Raw genomic sequence first — 20,179 nt, forward strand, 5'->3', positions numbered from 1 at the left:
TTAACATGTATCCTGATCCAAAGAGAACCTCAATCTAACTCAGGAAACGCTCTTTGTCAACCTTTGTTTAAATGAACAAATAAGTATAAATATACAGCACTAACAACAGGAAATACTTCTCTGTCATATGTATGTACTGTGCTTGAGTAGCACCACTGTTAAATACACACCTCCGCTGATGATGTCACACTTTCTGCCCAATAGCAGAGACAGGCCACTTTCACAGCGCTTATCAGGGCGTTCTTCTGGGTCACCTGACAGGCCAAGGTCACCTGGAGGTTCTCAATGCTCTGAGTGTTCATGAGCTGTGAAAACAGAAGAAAATGGGTTTAAAAAATCCCAGTTTTATTGGTTTATTTTCTGTATTTATGTTAAAGATCCAACGCTTCATTTGAACGTACACGACTGACCGCCTCCTCCGAGCTGAAGCTGAACCTCCCGACCTGTTCCCCGTCCAGCTCCTGGATGCTCAGAGGCAGGTGGGGGGGGCTGAACCTGCAGCAGATGGTGATCCACTTAAAAAACATACTTCAGTGCGGAATGTGGAAAAGCAGAAATACAAGAGCACACGAGCAGAAGCCGAGAGGTAAAAACACGATAAGATCGTTTCCTGTTGGCCGTCAGAGGAACAAGTTGAAAAGTACAGCTTAATTAACTCTTTAGCACAGAATATGATTGAAACTTTTCCCTGGACGTGTCTGTAATGTACTGTCATAGATTTACTAGCATATAAGACATGTGGGTGTTTTATTTACCTGTCCACAGGTGAGTCATCCTCCAGCTCCGCCGTGATAAAAATAGGCCTCTGCTCTGTTTGGTCTTTTTGTTCAGCGACCTCAAACGGCACCGGCCTCAGATGCAGGTGGAACTCACTGAAGCCGAGCTCTGAGGCCACGTTTCTGTACAACCTGGACGGAAACACTGGAACGTTACAACGTGGCATGATACTGACCATTATTAACCACTTATTAGATGAACTGCAGTGTCACCAGACCAAATAAAAGAAACATATTTTAAAATTTCAAGGACTTTACACCATGGTGACCTTTAACTCTCAGAAAATGTTTATATTAAATTGGAACATCTACATATACTAAACAGACATTGAGTTGAGTCTGATTAAATCTTTGAACTCAGTCTTAAATCTGTTTACGAAATGTGAAAGGAAAAAAAATAGTATTTTAAAGACTTTTTAAGGAAAAGGTCCGCCCGTCATATAAGTGGAGTAGTATTTATAAAGAATTAGATCAAATGGAAAACTTAAAAAGAGAAAACGTTTTCTGAAGAATCGGAACAAAAATAAATGTTAAATAATTTTGAAATGACTACATCCTTGTTGACTGAAAACGTTTCTTAAAGGCTCTTCTCGTTAACGGTTTTTAAGGTGAATTGAATATCATAAATAAATGCATAAAAAAAAGTTAACTTCTCATGAGCCGATAGGAAATATAGAATATTGTTTAAGTTGTATTCCCCTCAAACGTGCCCGGGTCAGACGATGCTAATATAAATGTACAGACCACGTTGTGAACCCGCTCTACCCTGATGTTACTGAGATCTTTACTGTGCCAGATGTGCCGTCTCTGAGGCCGACTCCAGCAGCCGATGTCGGACAGTGACGAGCTCCAGCAGATTGGAGAAAGTTTCCACTGCATACGACTGCTTCTCTCTCTCTCCCTGCATTCTGTCCTTCTCCTCTGCAGACTTCACCAATGACAGCCCCACGTTCTGCACCAAAGCTGGGTCCTCGAAGAACACACCCGAGAACAACTGAGGACAGGAAAGCAGAATGGGGTTAATCTGTTCCCTTTCTTTATGTGACTTGCTTTGCAAAGACTCCAGAGAAATTAAAAACCTACATCCTTCTGTATCTGAGAACTGTAGGAGGCTCCATGTGAAACCCGGTTGTTCCAACTCTGCAGGGCCTGATGCAGGAGTTTCTGCTGCAGGAGGAGTTTGTGGGAGACGCTGGTGGCTCGGTGCAGCTGACAGAGCTCCGTGTGAGCCTGGACTAAACCCTGATAGACTGCGGAGGCCAGGCAGAGGGACGGGTGAACCTCCAGGAGGAACACGTTCATTAGTGCAGGGCTGTGAACACAAGAAGGTAAAGGCAGATGTATTAAGACCCCAATGTCATGAACTTCTAGATCTAGAGGGACGTTCATCTGACTCCTCTGTTCACTAACCTGCTGCCCCCGAGGGAGACCATGTGTTTGGGAACGTAGTTCAGTGGAAGACCGAAGTCCTGAGTGGAGCCTTTATGATCGTCTCTCCAGATGCGTTGGAGGTACTGTCTCTGGTTTTCAATCTGATGAGGTGAACAACACAATCTGTCACAAAGATTCAACTGAATCAAACTGCAACACAGCTAACTGCACATGAACTTAACTCAATGCCTCTGTTGACTTTTCTGTTTTCACCTGATTATCCAGGACATTTTTGATGAGCTGCTGGTGACTCCTCAGACAGTCTGTCTCGGCCCTGTAGACCTGAGCAAAGTGGTCCTGGTTCAGGTCCAGCTGGGGTCGACTGTGCATGATGTCGGTGACGACTCGGGCCAGAGCAAACCTCTCCTCGGCCCCCGCTGCGTGCTGGTAGGCCTCGCAGTAACAGTTTAGGAGCTGGAGGAAAGAATAGGAAACAGCACTTAAAAGAGTTTCTCATTCAAAACATTGATTTGATCTTAAATTTGGTCTTGTGAAATGTATTGGTGAATGAGAGGATGGACAATGAAGAGACACAAGAATAAAATCAGCAGTATTTTCTCTCTACCTGCACTTTGCTCTCTAAAAACTCCGTCTCACACGTCCACAAGTCGAGCAGCACTGCGACTCCGTCCACATCTGTCCCGGCTGAGGAGTGGACGTCAGCCGTCCGGTTGGAGGTTGAGGCTTCCTCAGCTTTTCCCATTTTCTCCGTCCTGTATCTCTGGACAAAGTGAGAGCCGACGAGGAGAAGCTCCTCCTCCAGCTCGTCCAGGTCCTTCAGGGCCGCGTCGTACACGATGTAGAACCCTCTCTGGTCCTGAGTGTGGACCACACCCTCCTCACAGCTGTAGAAATCATGGAGATTCTCCACCTCAGCAAAATCCATGAACTCCGAGCAACTAACCTGGAATAAGAGGAAGTCGTACAGTGAGGAATGCTTTCAAACCTTTTCTTTATTTGTAGATAGATAGATAGATAGATAGATAGATAGATAGATAGATAGATAGATAGATAGAAAGAAAGAAAGATATATATAGATAGATAGATAGATAGATAGATAGATAGATAGATAGATACAAGGACATTTGAAATCAAGTTTAAATAAATGTTCAGATTTTTTTGGGGGGGGAAATCACTTGCTTCTCCCCCTGTGGTCTGATAAGCTGTTAGATATGCAACTACGTGGATGAAATCATCTAAAAGAGAATGAACAAAGTACTTTAAATGTTTTTATTTCATCCCATAAATTCATATCAGATCAAAAATACCAGCTGCAGTTCCCCAAATATGTTCCTAAAGTTTATTTTGAGTGAGTTCATGTAAAAGTCCCTTGTACCTTGTAGTCGACAGGAGTGTTGTGGTTGAACTGGAGCGAGCCGAGACCTCCCGCCTCCCCTCCTCCTCCCCGGGCTGCGTTCATCCAGCCTGTTTCCTCCGCTGTGCTGCACAGCTCCCCCTCCTCCAGCTGCAGACCTGCCAGGTCAAAGGTCAGAGTCCTCTCCACGGAGCGCAGGTAGTTCAGCATCCCGAGAGAGACCCGCTGCGGACAAGACAAACTGAAGGTGTCAGAACATCTGATCGTCGCTTATAGCAAACATCATCCATGGCACACAGAGTGGGGGGGGCTTCACCTGGAGCTCTCTGAGTTTGAGATGACGCAGGTAAATCAGGGACAGGTAAGCTCCTCCGGTAACGAGAGGGTCTGAAGCTCCTTCATCCAAACTGTCATCCACACTCAGCAGCTGCAGACTGTCCTCAGGAGAGAGTTTTACAAAATACTCATGGGTTTTATGTTTCTAAGCTTTTGCATCAGTTATTCAGGAGATCTAGAGCCAATAAGAAAGCAACGTTCATCTAAGCAAAGTTTTACTTGAAAATCTCTTTTAATCTTAAAAGTGTCAAAGATAAGTTTGAACTCTTTTGACAATTCCCCCAAGACCAAGTAGCCATCTTCAAATCCTCTAGTCCAAAAAAGGTTAAATGTATAAGAACTTAACAGCTCCCAGATAATGTAAAGCATATTTTAAAATACAAGTCAATACAATGAATCATTTAAAGTTATTAAATGGTTGGTGATTCATTGTCATTCAAAATCATTGCAACATCAAAGAAAAACCGAAACAATTTGATGTTTCAAATCTTTCTGATTCTGTATATTTAGCCTTTTTGGGACTTTTCCAACAAAATCGATGATCTGACGCCGTCTTCTTGGTCTTGAGGAAATAAGAAGAAGAATTCAACCTTATTTTTGACACTTCTAAGCTGAAAAACTGTATTATACTTGTGCATAATAAAACAGACCTTTCGTTTGTTGACCTTTGACCCTTTAAACTTGTCTGCTCGCTGCCTCCTCTGCCTCGGGATGTGGACGAGTGACTCTTTGTTTCCTGACAAGACAAATGTCACTTTTAAGTCAGTCGGCAGCGCTGAGGACAATGCAGACTCTTCTCTGAGCAGAAAAACCGGATGATACATGCCTGAGTTAAACCTGCAGCTTTGTAAACACTCGTCCACGTCTCTGACATGTTCTGTCGTTTGGTTTTGCTGCTGTGAGAGACGGACGAGCTCGGTGTGAGGTGCGAGTCACAGACGTGAGCGGCGTGGTCTTTGAGAGCTGATGACACTTGGAGCAGATCTGGGACCTGATGAGATACAGAGGAAGGAAATAACTCAACCAGACACCTTCAGATTGATAATTAAAAGCAAGGTTGAAAGTGTTGTAAGATTACTTTAAAAATGACTTTTAAATCATATTTATCCATGAACCCTTTCTCTGATACTACAGATTATTGTTGGATAAAACTGTTATGGGAATGATCATTTTATGTCCACTCATCAGATCCTGTTAGAGAATCTGAGCTGAGTCTCTGTTCACCTGCAGAAACCTGCAGTGCATCCTCAGCAGCTCGTCCACACTTTTCTTCTCCTGCAGCTTTGTGACGAGTTTCTGCCGCCAAGGATCCCGACGGGGTTTCACCTGAAGAGCAAAACCCAAACTGTCAACACCACCTGTCCTACAGAGGAAAATCCATCAATGCACACGCATATAAAACAGGCTGCGAACAAACAAAGGGGAGCTGTTGAAGCACATCACATAACATCATAAATATTAATACAAATACACAACCTGTGATGAAGGTTCGAGAGCTCAAACGTTTGGGACGAACCAACAACTTTATAGGATGAGAGAAATCAATTTGTGGTGTGACCTCTTGACCTGGATGTATAAACGATCTCGGACCTGAATGAAAGGAATCCAGTTGGCCTCCTTCCTCAGAGCCGCGCTCGCACTCTTCCTCCCCCACTGGCTCCCTTTCACCTCTGAGCCGTCGTACTGAGGAAATGTTTTCATCTGCTCCTGTCGACTGAAGATCCTCCTGAACTCTCTCCACACCTTAACAGACATTTAATAACATGGTGGTGACGCAGGGACAAATGCCTGGTTTATGTGACGCTGAGTCGTCCATTAGGCAACGTTACCGTGCTGAACAGCTCCATCTCGTCTGCAGCCGTCCTGAGTTGTCGGGCGTCACACGACAGGTGGAAGAAGTCGATTAAAGACTGAAGCTCAGGTAGAAAGTCGTCCAGCTGAACAGAGACCGGGAGGAAGTTTCCTGTTTGCCCTGAAACGCCTGAGGTTGAACAAAACAGTAGAATGAGCATCTCCACTCAAACTCATCACATATTACTAGTCTGAATAGGATTTTCCATTTTACGAAATATATCTGTATAGATGCATTTGACCTTTTATTACAGTTACATGTATTTGTAAGGTAACAATCTAATTCTTTGATAAAAAACAAGAACGCCTTAAATTTAAGTTACGATCATGATCCTTAAATGATGATTTATGCAAGAAGACTTTTACAAGAGCAGCTGATCACATGATCTCACGATAAGGTCCAATTACTGGCTTCAAATTGACAGGAATTGTCGATATAGTAAAAAAATGATTCTTATGCTGAGTGATTATTAATATTTTACCAGTAAATCAGTATTTTTTGGTCTTCTACTGAAAATAGTCCTATATTCAAGAAAAACTAAATCTAATGGACAAATGACTGTTGAATGTAGTGGACAATTCACTGTCCACAGATGAAAAGCCTTAGATTTTCCACTTTTCCTCATCTTTTCTTATCTCATTATCTGTTTTTCAGTTGCTCATGAACATTTTCACTGTGTAATAGATCATTTCAGGATACTTCAAAGTATTGTAAAAACACTTTGCCGTATAAGTTCAGAGAGAGACTGATATACCTGTGTTCAGGACCTCCCTGACTATCCACATACTGAATGTCATTGATTTTTACTGAATATATTTGGAGATTTTTCAAAGTAAAATCCCAAATTTTCAATGTTTACAATTTTCAAAGTAAAGCTGCAGATCTTTCTCTCCTCTAGGGGGATTCTTTCTTTTCATTAAACTGACCAGTAGATTTCCAGGCGACTGCTGGTTTGACTCTCACCCTCAGCATCTTGATCCTGATGTAAAGTTTCCTCCTTCTTTGTGACACTTGTCTGAAATTCTTCATCTTTCCTTTCACAGGCTGGTACATAGTGCAGCACCTGAAAAAACAAACACATGTAGTTATAATAAATTAAAAGAGGAACAGGGTGGATGACTTTAAGACAGTCTGTGTGTGTGTTCACTCTGAGGAAGCTGTGGATGCTGTGAACAGAGTGCAGGTGGCAGACGAGCCAGCGGAGGTAGATGAGCAGGTCGTCCTGAGAGAGCAGCTGAGCAGGGTTTCCTCGTCCAATCAGAATCGTCTCCCTGCTCACCGACAGCCGGCGAGCTCTCTGAACAGCATCCTCGTACTCGCTGGTTAAAAGTCTCATCTGATCCTGAGAGCAATAAAGGTATTTAACATTTTCCATTAGTATACCTTTAATTTACTGTGTTTGAGTTTTTTTCTTTTATTCTGCAAAGATTTATTTGAAAAAGGCTTATTTCTTCATGTAGTTTGGTAAATTTAAACATTTACAAGCTGTATTCACATGTTTGGATATATCTGGATATACCTATGAGTGATTTCTCTCTTTCCAGAAGGGGTTTTACTAGCATTCACTTTGACTGTAGATATGAGAGTTTTTAATTAGGGCCCGAACACCGAATGGTGAGAGGCCCTGTTGAAATTGTAAGAATTTGTATTATTATTATTCAACCTTACTGTTTTAATTCATATAAATCATTGTTTTACCAATCAATACTGATGATTTATTTCCTTAATGATCAATAATTTCATATTTTCTCACTTTACAACCCAAATTTAATATGTGAATGTGAATACAACAGCAGAAAAGGAGCCGTGACACACACAGGTTCACATATAAGGAGGAAGAAAACCTCCTGTCATACCAAGTGTTGATGTGTTACTTGTGTAAAATGTGTTTTTCCTGTTGTCACCTTGTAATGAGGATAAAGCTTCTCAATGACGCTGGCGTGGCGGCAAAATCTCCTCCATCTCAGCATGAGCAGATATTTGATCTGAGCCAAGTGATATGATCTGTCAGCGTAAAACTGTGAGACGAAACACAAGAAAGGAAGTTAGTGTCCATTACATTTCACGTTTTATCTCTTGCTGCCGTTGTGTTCGAAGGCGTGTGAAGTGTTTTAAATGTGGTGTGGTTTCACCTGGTGCAGGAGGGCAGGCAGACTGTCAGCTGTGTGTTCCAGACTGAGACAACTGTCCAGCTCCCTCTGCATCACATCAGCCCCTGAGACTGAACAGGAGACGCCTCGGCCACCTGCAACCAGAGGAGTTACATTCACTTTGATTCAAGAATAACGAAACAAGTCCAGATTGATTTTTAAATTACCAGGAAATCAATAAATGAACTTTCCTTGCACATGACAGAAATGAGGATGGATTTTTTTCTGTCTCACCTGAAGCCCCCTCCTCAGCGCATGTTCCCTCTCCGCACGGAAGAAGGAGACTTCTTTCGGTGGCAGAACAGAACTGAAACAGACATTTATTGATATGATTGAAAAGCTTCTGTTCCAATAGATTCCATTCAGTCATGCTCAAGACATTAAAATACTTCGTAAAATTACAAATACTCTTTCTAACTCATGGACGAGAATTAAAGAATGAATCAATTATAGAACTATACTGTAAAATATTTATCATATATAGAAATCTGTATATATACATTTTTGAATTATAAAGTTAATTGATAATGGAAATGTATTATAAAAACACTCTGTTTATATATACTGAAAAGTAGAATGACCTCATTAATATTACTAATATTCTTTCTCAGTCATGGACAAATAGAAAAGAAATATGTTTTTATTGATTAACCGCTGGACATGATGTTTTCTATTCTCAGTTCGGGACATTTTGAAACTAAATGTTTTTATTTTGGAGCTGGATTTTCTTCCAACTTCCAACTAGTGGCCAAGCAGGTTTACACATACAAGGGATTTGCTGTGGTGTATTTGTGCAAGAATAAATATAAAGAAGTGTAATAGCTAATTTTTAAACCCCCAACATCCACCTGAAGCAACAACAAGCAGCAGGGCAAGGCACATTTTTTATTGGAGGCAGAGTGGAGTTCCAAGTTCCTGCCACAACAAACACCAAGAATAGTTTGCAGCTGTATAAAAATCCCCAAGCCCCCTCACCTGTATGAAGTAAATCCCCTCTCCTCAATGTGTCCCCTCAGTGCTGAGAGCTGATGTGAGAGCTCGGCCTCCATCTGCTCCACTCGGACGGAGGAGGAAACTCTGTACACGTCACACATGGTGCTGCTTCTAGTTCAGGGTTCAACACGTGGAGAAACTGGAAAGAAACTTGAGGTATAAATATTTCAAACACGTCCCGAACAAATCTGTGCCTCCATGCTGACTTGTTGTGTCGTGTCCATGGAGACAGGAGTGGTTTCCTCCCTTTGGCCTGAGCTCACACAGTAGCTGCATCTGATCAGTAGAGGGCCCTCACATCACATTTGTCAGAAAGCCATGACGTCACCGCTGCTGTGCTTTTCAGATACAGCCCACATTACAATATGTGATAAAAAATAAATGGATGATGAATGATGCACAGAGCAGCGGTTGTTGGGCAGCTCCCTCCTCAGCAGCCGGGGCTCCTGCTTTTCAAAACCTTGGCTTAATTGAGTGGGGGTCCACTCTTCTTGGATACAGCGTGCGATTGGTTCTCAGCCTGTGATGAGATTGTCCAATAGCAGATCAGCTCCTCGCCGCCTGCAGAGTCAAGTCTGCAGCTTTGCAGTTCCTCCAGAGACAGGAATTAAAAAAAAAAGGTACATGAGGAAAAAAACCACAGGCAGACATTCAGTGGTTCTTTAAGCTTTATTTACATGCACCATCTCTGTTACAGCCAAGATAAGAATTGGGATTACAACCGACAATCTCAACTTGATGTCTTGTTTTGTAGGAGCAAGAGGAAGAAATAGAGAATGGATATTGGCAGTGAGTGTTACTCAGAATTCACGTAGAATCAAAAATAAAAGTTTTATGTCATTTGTATTTCGAAGATTAAATCATCCATGTGAAGACGCGGAAACGATTTGGGAACATTAATGTGCAGAATGTGTTTTTTTTCTCAAATCCCAAAAATAAGCCAAAGTGGGTTGAATATTTCTGTCACATCAACGTCAATTAATTGCAACATTTCGATTTTTCTATAGCTAATCAATTAAATTGATTGATTGGTCGTCTGTCCTGATGATCACCCGAATGAGGGGGTCAAAACGTGGGTAGATCGAACAGAGTGTTAAAACAAAAGTGCTTTGCTGCAGCTCTAACCCACTTCACGTGGGGTCAAACATGCAGAACCACATTAAGAGAGAGTTTTATAAATAAAACAAATATGCGTCCCTTAAAATGATCGAGTTAAATTTAGCAAGTAGACAAAATTACACAGGTCATTTAAAAAAAAAAAAAAAAATTAATCCTGCTGTTCCCACAAAAACTGTGCTGATTTTATTCCATTTTTTTTGCACCTGCAGCACTGGTTCCTAATATTTATACACTGTATATCCTCTTATTTCCACTTACTTAAACGCAGAAATGTTTTGGCAATATTTAAAATACTGTGGTTCTTTCTTTCTAAAATGGCAAAAATGGCTCTAAGGTACAACACGACGTCCTCTCGCAGGGTTTGAATCGCTGTGGTCCAATCGTCCAAAAAATCTCATCACATCCCGCGTCCTTGCCCGAACCACTTTTCCTTGACCCACATAAAGAAAACGTCACGAGGTCAAGGAAAGATGTAACGGAGGATTGAATCTGACCACACTTGCACTAGGCGGTGTAATTATGTGACAGCAGATGTTATTGACGTGGATCAATAAATGCTGCCGCTGCAAGGAAATTGAATTATCTCCTTTCCTCTTGTAAAGGATGGTCCAGTGTGTCCTATGCTAAAGGAGATAAGAAAATAAGCACCGAAGCACCTTTCCTGCGACTTATACTATACTTCTGGGTCATTTCACCAGGAACCTTGTGAAGCCTCAAAACTTGACGATTCGATCACAGCCTCCTTTCTCCCCCCAGCACCTGCTGTAGTGCTGATAACAAAGGAGAGGCTACTATTGACACTCCATCTGCAGCCACTCCCTGCTATCTATTTATTTATAGCACCAAGAACTTCAAATTCAAACACCAAAATATTGTAGTCGAGTGCTGTGGAGTGTGGTCATTTGAATCCAGGTATTCCTAAACGGCCGCTAATGTAAATGGTGTCACCTAGAGCTAAATCATGTCCTTAACTCCGTCCTGAACTCTACATGGACGGGACCTCCGATATTGCAGTACGAGGAAGAGGAGGGAGAGGAGGACGAGTGGGGAAGATGATGAAAAGGGGATCTGCAGCAGAAACCACCATATCGTCGAGACGTCAGTAATGAGCCTCTCCAGAAGGAACAGAATTCACAGTAATGTCACTAAACTCACGGGGTCAAATCTGCTAAATGAAGGGAAAACATTACACACAGTAACCACACAATGTAGATCAGTTCACATCTTGATAACATATTAACCTCTACAGACTGATATTTGGTGCATGACTCGGTGCATCAATGGGAAAAGAAGAAAAGCTTTTCATTAACATTTGTTTTAAATCTTTTAGTCCATTTAGGCTACGTCTCAAAGAAACATTAAAATAAAAACTAAAGCTTGTCAAGTATCGTCCACTGGAACGTAACAATGCAACATTCTCATTCTGTAAACAGGCCGTCAGCCAACAACCGGCTGACGGCTGGTTTGGCAAAAATGTTGGTTCAGGTATGAAAGGGCGTGAAACAGGAGAAGAGCAGGGTGGAAACAGAATTCATCTTCATCATGTATCACTTTGTGATATGCGTGATTCCCTGAGACTAACATGAGTTGATGCTTTTCATATAGTTTTAACAAAATGTCCTGTACTAGTAGTCAGTGCTGTTGTTCACACCGCCCAGGTATTGATCTTGTTTCTCCGCTGTGTAGACACCATTATGTGTCTCAGACACTTAAAATACAGTATCGAACTTAATGCCTCACATTAAAAACAATGGAAAAAAAATACTACATGAATACACTTTTACACACTTCATTCCCTCTAGTTGAACAATGCAGGACAATGAAACCCAATTTACATTTCCCCCACTTTTCATTTTCTTTTCTTGAATCATGCTCCGACAGAGCCTCTCAGCTTGGGACCCAGCTTTGAGGGGAGGTCTGTTTCGAGCTTGAGAAGCTTCCTGAATTCCTGTTGGCGTTCTGGGCGGAAGTGAGGCAAGAGTCGAAGCTGAGGTCCAGGCAATCTGCATCCATCAACTCATTGCGGATGATGGAGTCCATGTCACACTCCAGGCTGCCGTTGAACACGTCCAGGTCCAGATCGGCAGGAAAGCGGTCCTGGCCGGACAAACCAGAGCCGAGCTGCATAGATGCGTTCTTGCTGGGTGACTTCAGGTGGGGCTGCTTGGCAATAGGTTGACTGGCATCGCCGTCAGAGGTTGACAAGCCAGCTTGCCAACCAGGCACTGATGAGCTTTGACCCTGACCTGCGCTGCTGGGGTTCACCAACATGTGGTCTTTGCGCAGCAGCATGGCATTACGACGAGAGTTTTGCAGAGCGATGGCGGTGCTGGCCTGCGACATCAGCGGGTCGGACTGGGTGAGCATGACATTGCTGGGGCTGTGGGAGTCCAGACTGAGCAGATCCTGTAGGGTCTGATGGTCGCTAAAGTGCGAGATGCAGGAGAAGGTGGTCTGCTTGTTCTCCTGAATGGTCTGCATGGGCGACTGGCGCAGGCTCGTGATGGACGGCGGACTGAAAAGAGGGTTGGGGCTGTAGCTGCCAGAGGGGCTACCCAGACTGCTTCCTGAGCAGCTGAAGGTAAACAGTGAGCTCCCCTGATCGTCTGCTCCGTTGTCCTCCTCTCCAGGAGGAGGCTGCTGGGATGCCGTCAGGCTGATATTGTCTAAAAGGTCGTCCATCAGGTTGTCAGAGAGCCCATCGTTGAGGTTCATGGTACCTGCCAGGTCAGAGAGCCCCGTGGGCCCCGTGGACGGGGACATGCTGCTGGGACTGGAGTACAGCATTGGGGAGAGTGGGGAGTCATCATCAGGCACCTCGTCCAGCTCCAGGTTGGCCAGGATCGGGGACAAACGACCGCTGAGTGTGCTGGCGTTAGAATTTGTCCGGGAGCGGAAGTCTGTCCAGGCGTCGAGCTCATCGCTGCTGCGGGAAGTTGGACTTCCTGTCCACTTGGAGAGGCTCGAGGAGCTCTCAGAGCTGCCCTCCTGAGCGGCTTGCAGTGAGGCCTTCTTCTTGGTGGCACGTCCTCGAGCTCCTTTGATGTACTTACTGTTGTCCATGGACACAGCCCGTCGGCGAGGAGCCTTGCCTCCTTTCCCCCCTTCAGGGTTGACCATCCACCAGGAACTTTTCCCCGTTCCTTCATTCTGGACTTTGACAAAACGACTGTGGAGGGACAGATTGTGTCGGATGGAATTCTGCAAAGAAATGAAGGAAAACGATTAACTGCATGATTGAAATATGTGTCAAAGCATAATTTGTGAAGCACCTTAGAAGATATGGTACAGACGATATATTAGTAATGAGGAGACAAACTCTGCCTTTCCTGTAAAACCAGTTAAATAAATATGTCTGTGGTGTTGGAGACGGACCTTAATGACATCATCCAGGCTTGGGCTTGTAGGCAACTTATTTTTGACCAAAGTCAGTAAGAGTCCAATGAAGAGATGTGGAAGTTGCAACAAAGGAATCAGAGGATCTAGCACTTTTGGAACCTATACTACAATATATGATCATGCCTTGGTGTCTGCTGCATCGATTTCAACTGTTTAAACACCGAACGTTATTCAATTACAGTTAAAGGATAGAACTTAGGTCATATTTTCGATGTTTTGGCCATCATCAGTTTAGAAAACCTCGTAGTCAGGTAAATTACTGAGATGCGGGAACATGATGATGTTGCTTTAATGAAGTCCGACAGGTGAAGAAACACAACACGGCCAGGCAGGTTGCCAATCTGCCAGTCTAGTCAGATTATGTCAACAACTTTATGAGGAGGTAAAACTGAGAGGGACTATAACAGAGTTGTTTGACAGATTGGGGAAATTGAGACCAGCTAAGCCTTGGCATAGGAAACCATAGTTGCTACCAAAGGTCCTTTTAGTACAGTTCTGGAGCTTTCGATCATATCACACAATCTTCCTCAGCACATGAAGTTCGTGATTAAATGAATTTTCATTTTTCCATTTTTAAAAACGTTTTTTTTGTTTCACAGTTGGTTCCATAGTTGTTGTTTTTTAACTAAACGAACAATGAAAAACCAAGTAGTGTGAACCACATTACATCGTTGTCCAAGATACAAACTTTCCATTTCTGGCTGCTCACAAAGGTCTGCAGGATTTCCCCGGAGATGTTTCCCCCACCACGTACGAAACTAAACAGCTGGAGTCTGCACGGCTGACCCGCACTAAGACCCTCAGCAGTAAGTAAGGAGAAACTCTGCAGTGGTTTCTGCAGCCCAGAGGCCAACTTCACTGGGAGAGAATCCAGCATAATTCTCTTAAACTTGAATTAACTTGAGTAAACCGAGGTCCTATTTAAATCCATCTCTCAGAGGATTAAACTAATCAAATATAAACCAGGCTCAGCACATACAAACTACGGTGACACAAGGCTGCCCTAATGATATGGACCTGTGGCGGTGGAGGCAGCTGCTCTCCAGCTTTGTGATGATCGAATGATCACAAATGAGCATTGGCCACAGTTTTCCTCTGAATATAATGAGTCAGTGGAATGATCCGCTGACATTTAACTTACAGCAAAGCCCTCGCTTAAAGCCAATTAAAGGATTAGGTCAACTAGCAATCACTTTCATCGCTTACAACCAAACACATGTGACTCAAAAATAAATCTCAGGTGCCTTGTTGCCCTTTTCTTTCTGGGTTTCACCCATTTAGTAGGAAAGGCTGCTGGGCTATATCGGTCTTTCAGAATTAACTGTGTGCTATGATATACTATGTACACTTTAAAGCATATACTTATCCTTAATATAAAAAATTTTAATAAATAGGAGAGCAGCGGAGGGGTTAATAACAAAAACACAGAGAAGCAACTCATTGCTGGTTTGGTTTTTATTTCCTTCATATTTCTTTTGCCAACACCTGCAACAAGACAGGATGTGAATGTTTTTAGTGTTTTCACTTTGTCCAAGAGTTGATAAACGAGTCTCGGGGAATAATCTAACTTGGGATGTTTCACTTTCTGAATTTGGCTGAAATTTGGCACTAATTCCTTCCATCTGAAATGGAACACCCAAGCTGTGGCTGCTGTTTACTGCGGGGAACAAACAACTAGGCCACCTGGACTATTTTCAATGTTAATATCATGACTTCACTACTATGAATATATTTGAGACTAGTCAGAACATGTAGTCTATATGCTTTAAACCCAATGTTATCCTGTGTTTTAGATTTGGCATTTGAAATCGGGAATGAGAGGTTGAACAAAGTTTGTGTACAAAGAAACACATCACCAGTGTCATTTTATTTTTATTTCGGATTTCCCCCTTAAATGGGGTTACTTAATATATTTACTTAATTTGCTCGCTTACAGAAATCTCATTGTATGGAACTCATTGTAATAATTTAGATAAAGATGTAATTTATACCATATGACAAATAATTGTTTAATCTAAACAACCTGTAGCTTGTATTACAAATTTTACTGGTTGCAACTGTATTGTCATTGTCTAACTTCTTTATGATAGTCCCGTATCATACAATACATGACGGGGAATAGTTTACTGACCAATATAAGCTTTAGATTGTCTCTCTAGCTCTATATTTTTGCAATTATCTATAAAAATGTATTTTCTGACCATATTTCCGTTGACCTTGAGCTTGACCTTTGGCTGATCAGTTCCGAAAAGTCAAGCATCGGGAAAAACCCTCCAAAGTTATAAGCCCATCCAAGTTTGGTGAAAACTCACCGATGCAATTTTGACTTATTCCCTGTTCACACGGAAACAATACCGCGTTGCTCTGCTGGCGCGCAGGGTAAAAAAAAAAGTCAAAATTACAGATGTATTTCCCGAGAAGCGTCTCAAACCACTAAACAAGCAGGACATCTGAAATCACACACGTCAACTGGCCTGAACAGCTGTACTGTATAAAGGCTAAAAAGACACATGCAAACCAAGTCAAATAACTGCAACATGATAATCAACCCCGTGACCTACAGGGAGTGAACACAATAACGGCAACACCTGTCTGGCTCAGTCTCATGCAATCCAACACAACTGCCCTGCAATAAATAAATAAACCCGTGTTGACACTTCAGTTTTGGCCGAGGCTGCCGGAGAGGGTTTGATTGAACTCTGACGTTATTTATGGGGCCATGAATTTGTGGTGTGGCCGTATTGGATTGTACTGTATTCCAGCAGAGGGATGAAACAGTCGTTACACCTATAACAACATGACACGACTCAGTGCAACGTCACAATGTAGAACCTCAAATGAAAGAGGAATTTAATGTGGTTCTCATTTATGCAACAAAAAGTTATTGGTTCAGGCTCACAAATGCTGCTGAATTCTGAATTAATGACACTATACCTCAAAATTGGTGCTTTTAATTGTAAGTAAAATACAGTATTATGGATTACGTGTGTGACCCACAACATTCCTGTTATTTTGTTTGTTTGTTTTTGCCGAACGACTGTGCACCATGTGGAAGGTCCTCCTTGAAAGAAATAGCCAGTGGACATAACTGCATCTATTAAGCTGAAGAAAAACAAGACAATTTCCCAGAATGCTTCTCTCAGGTACATACAGTACGAGCCACACGGCGTTTAAAAAAAGATAAATCACAAAGAGCAGAACTCCTGCCGTCCCCTCCCCCACGCAGTCACAGCCGTGCTGCAGCACCCTTTGAGCAATGCCTCATTCCGAGCGGGGACTGGAGCAAAGCCAGTTTAGCCAGAGCCCGATCCAAAGAGAAACACTGAGCTTCTCTCACACTGCTACACATTGACCTACATAATTTATAGTCAGCTGATTGATCCTCGTGCCTGGGCCACATGAAAAGGACAGTGGGGCACTCGCACAGCAGGCCTGAGCTGCTGCTCTGCTGTCCATCCATATGGGAAGCTGCAGATTGGGATTGGATTCACAACAATGAGAGTGGGGGGGGGGGGGAAACATGGATGAAGCTGAGCACTGAAAGTATTGAGGTTGTGTTCTTGTCTTGTTATGGTGCGACAGCTCTGGAGTTCCTATCCGAGGACATTTTTCCCCCTGGTGCAGATGAGCAACCTCTCACCGATGCCTGAGTCTCAAACAGTGTAGGAGCATCTCCTGGGGAAATGCTGATGTCAGCTCTCCTGTAACCCTCAACATTAACCCTTTCCTCTGCCAACTGTCTGTCTGTCTGCAGCCACATGGAGGCGTGTGCATGAATGAAAAACTGCCTGCCTCTAATCTAGAGTAACAACTATCCAGCTGATTCTGTGCAGATTAATCGGTTATTAGCATCAATTTGTCTCCCATACGGATTACTTCTGGGGGGGTTTTCATATTCCAATTCCCATCATGTCACAGCAATTTGATGAGGTTTTCCAAAAAGCAAATCTTGACCGTTACTGTAAATCCCTCCTGAAGAAACTCCCCGGAATTGGCCTGCATCCCACATGCACAGTTATGCAGTTGTGGATTACGGACCTATTTCCAGAGTTTTTCTTACCCACCCCCCTCCCCTCCAATCTAAATCCTGCAAAGCTCAGAGCTTTCATCAGACTTGATTCCATGACAGATGAATTGGTTTTCCAGGCCTGTACTAATCCTTCAAATCAAACAGAAGCAGGCAGCAGGGCCCAGTGGAGGCTTGGGAGAAGTGCCCAGTGCTGCAGTGTGACCAGTTTGAAAGTGAAATTGACTTTGCATTGCCTGTTTGGAGTCTAGAGTTTCATACCCACTACCTTGTTTGTACTGGATTAGTGTGCAGCCCTGATTCGTTTGTGTGCAAGTGTGTAATTTGATGCACATACCAATACAGCCAGATATTGTGACAGCAGCCTGGACCACAACTCGTTTAACCCTGTGAGCAAGTTGCAGCCACACTCCACAATCCTCTGCTGTTGACAAAGCAAATATGGCTGAAAATGTAAAAATGTGGTGCTGTCTGCAAGTAACGGTGTGTGTGCCCGCCTCCTCCGTCTCTGCATGAACCCCCCAGCCGTGTGTGCATTGTGTGTTTCTGCACCATCACAACATGCTCTTTGTCATGATGACAGCAGCAGCATGTCTGCGCTCACCTTCCAGCCCGCAGAGCTGTTGCTGTCGCCTTTGTCCTTGAAATACGGCACAGACCTCACCATCCAGTCGTAGATTTGGGACAAGGTCAGCCGGTTCTCCGGGGAGCTCTCGATGGCTTGGGTAATGAGGTCTGCATAGGAGTAGTTGCCCCAGGCGTTCCTGCGGGCGGAGGACTTCCTCAGCTGCTGGGAGGCAGAGCCGCCCGCCGCCGCGGAGGGGGTCAGCGCGGAGGAAGGCGAGCCGTCCGCCGCCTCCTCCGTGCGGGGGCCGCGCTGGACCTCCACGGGCTGCGAGACGGGGCCGCCGCGGCCGCTCGCCTCCCGGGGTTTCACATCGCCACCGCTGGCGGTCTCTGCGGCGCCCTCGTCATCGTCCTCCTCCTCGGGGATTACGTCAGTGTCATGGGTATCGGGTTTGCCCGCACCGGACTCCGGACGGGGCAGGGGCCAGGTGCAGGACCGGGGCCGTTTCTGGGGCTCGAAATCCGGGTCTATCTCCACGTTCAGCGGAGGCTCGTTGCCGATGCGCGGCTCCTCAGCCATGTCGATCGCGAATGCTCGTCTCTCGCACAAAGGGGAATAAAATCACTCGGGTCGCATTCCATCAATGTTGCGTGCGGGGATTCAGCGGCGGATTCATTTACGATGCAAATGTCCGGGCTGCAGCCCAGCACGTGTCCGTCCTCCTGCAAGGCGTCAATCTGCAGCACGGAGCAGCAACTAAAACACAGTGTGTCCCCCCGCAGCCCACACCCTCAGCAACACGCGCTGCAGTTCGCCCAAATGTGGAGAGAAGCGATAGGAAGTCAGCGGAGAGTCAAGACGAACGTTCGCCCCGCGTCCTGCAGACTCGCGATCCTGCGACGTGCGCACTGCAAGCGGACGAAAATGACTTCATCTAATGCCTCCACAGCGGCGTTATCAGCCCGTGCACAGCAGCTGCCATCTTGACTAGTTCCTTTCCCAAGTTCTTTTATCATCCGTGCGGAGGGCTGCCAGCCGCCCGCTGTCCAGATCCGATCGAGGCGGAGATCGCGTTCTCAAGGCCCTGCAGCTTTCTTTGCAGAGAGGAGAAGACCCACATCCAGACCGGGACGCGCGGGGAGGCGGCTATCCGCATCGCTCAGGACCTGACGACGCACCGATGCATTGTGGCATCTTGGAGAACTCAGCTCGGTGTCCTCCGTGTGGACAGCAGCCTTCAGGGACGCTTCATTCAATCTGCTGCTGCTGCTGCGGTGGCGCAAACGCTTCGACTCCAGGAGAAGAAAAAAAAGAAGCAGGATCCTGCCCCCTGGACTGAGCTGAAATTAAAGAGACAGTGTGGACACGTCCTGCTCGGCAGTGACATCACCCTCCTCACTCCTTCACCAGCACACACACACACACAGACACACACACACTGAAGCCTCTGCACGAATAAAACATAGTGTGAATAAAGCAGCAGCAGCAGGACTCACCTGGAGATTTCTGTGCATCGTTACTCTGAGGTCCGGATGGAAGCACAACCAGGGACTTCTTAGAAATACTGAGTCCATTCAATGTTTGATGAGAGGAGCAGAAATAAATCCTCGGTGTAATTATTCATTAGTTGTCCCAAAAGTTGTGGAATGTGAAAGGTCAGAGTTTGAAAGAACTTTAAAATGTCCTTTAAAAAAAAGGATTTGACTGCAGTAACAATTTGATATCATCACAAATAATATGGTTGGCTGAGAAATAAACAAACAAATAATAGAATAAACATTAACATCCAAGGTGTATACCACATTAAATTAAATAAAAAAACATTAAGATGATTAGTAGTCGTCTATATTTAGTATCGTGGGAAAGAATTTCATATTATATTAAACCAAAAACAAAGATCTACTTGATTTCACTAATGATCTGATCGGGATCGGTGCAGCCGGATGTTGTTCTTAGTGTCAGCATCTGATCAAGAATACTTTTTAAACTCACCAACACAGTTGCCTGTTATTCTATGATAAACTAAATCTGTAAACAACATTAACATCCACTTCCACAAAGGATTTGAATGAATGAAATCCACATTCAAACGTTTAACGACCAATTTTGTGCAATTAAAACACATTTGACTCTGAGAATAAATATGAGCCGGATAAAGCAGAAGTAGCAACAGCAGGACTCACCTGGTGCAGCACTCAACACATCACTCTTTA

General features: G+C 44.1%; 3 protein-coding genes across 3 annotated transcripts; all 3 read right to left on the reverse strand.

The window, feature by feature from the left end:
- Positions 1–158: 158 nt before the first annotated feature.
- LOC128451073 (uncharacterized) lies at positions 159–3,732 on the reverse strand. The gene is made up of 9 exons (XM_053434838.1): positions 3,544–3,732; positions 2,773–3,111; positions 2,421–2,621; positions 2,187–2,308; positions 1,860–2,088; positions 1,565–1,770; positions 756–908; positions 402–495; positions 159–305 (listed from the first exon to the last, which is right to left on the reverse strand). The coding sequence occupies exons 1-9, from the start codon at positions 3,730–3,732 to the stop codon at positions 159–161; spliced, it is 1,680 nt and encodes a 559-aa protein (XP_053290813.1).
- Positions 3,733–4,615: 883 nt separating this feature from the next.
- On the reverse strand, positions 4,616–8,954 carry LOC128451075 (putative uncharacterized protein C6orf183). The gene is made up of 10 exons (XM_053434840.1): positions 8,836–8,954; positions 8,095–8,147; positions 7,843–7,955; positions 7,615–7,728; positions 6,858–7,052; positions 6,674–6,773; positions 5,688–5,830; positions 5,417–5,601; positions 5,083–5,221; positions 4,616–4,849 (listed from the first exon to the last, which is right to left on the reverse strand). The coding sequence occupies exons 1-10, from the start codon at positions 8,952–8,954 to the stop codon at positions 4,616–4,618; spliced, it is 1,395 nt and encodes a 464-aa protein (XP_053290815.1).
- Positions 8,955–9,508: 554 nt separating this feature from the next.
- foxo3a (forkhead box O3A) lies at positions 9,509–19,251 on the reverse strand. Its single transcript, XM_053434972.1, has 2 exons — positions 18,003–19,251; positions 9,509–13,173 (listed from the first exon to the last, which is right to left on the reverse strand). The coding sequence occupies exons 1-2, from the start codon at positions 18,543–18,545 to the stop codon at positions 11,860–11,862; spliced, it is 1,857 nt and encodes a 618-aa protein (XP_053290947.1). The 5' UTR covers positions 18,546–19,251; the 3' UTR covers positions 9,509–11,859.
- Positions 19,252–20,179: the final 928 nt, after the last annotated feature.

Source organism: Pleuronectes platessa, chromosome 11, assembly GCF_947347685.1.
Source record: "Pleuronectes platessa chromosome 11, fPlePla1.1, whole genome shotgun sequence".
NCBI lineage: Eukaryota > Metazoa > Chordata > Actinopteri > Pleuronectiformes > Pleuronectidae > Pleuronectes > Pleuronectes platessa.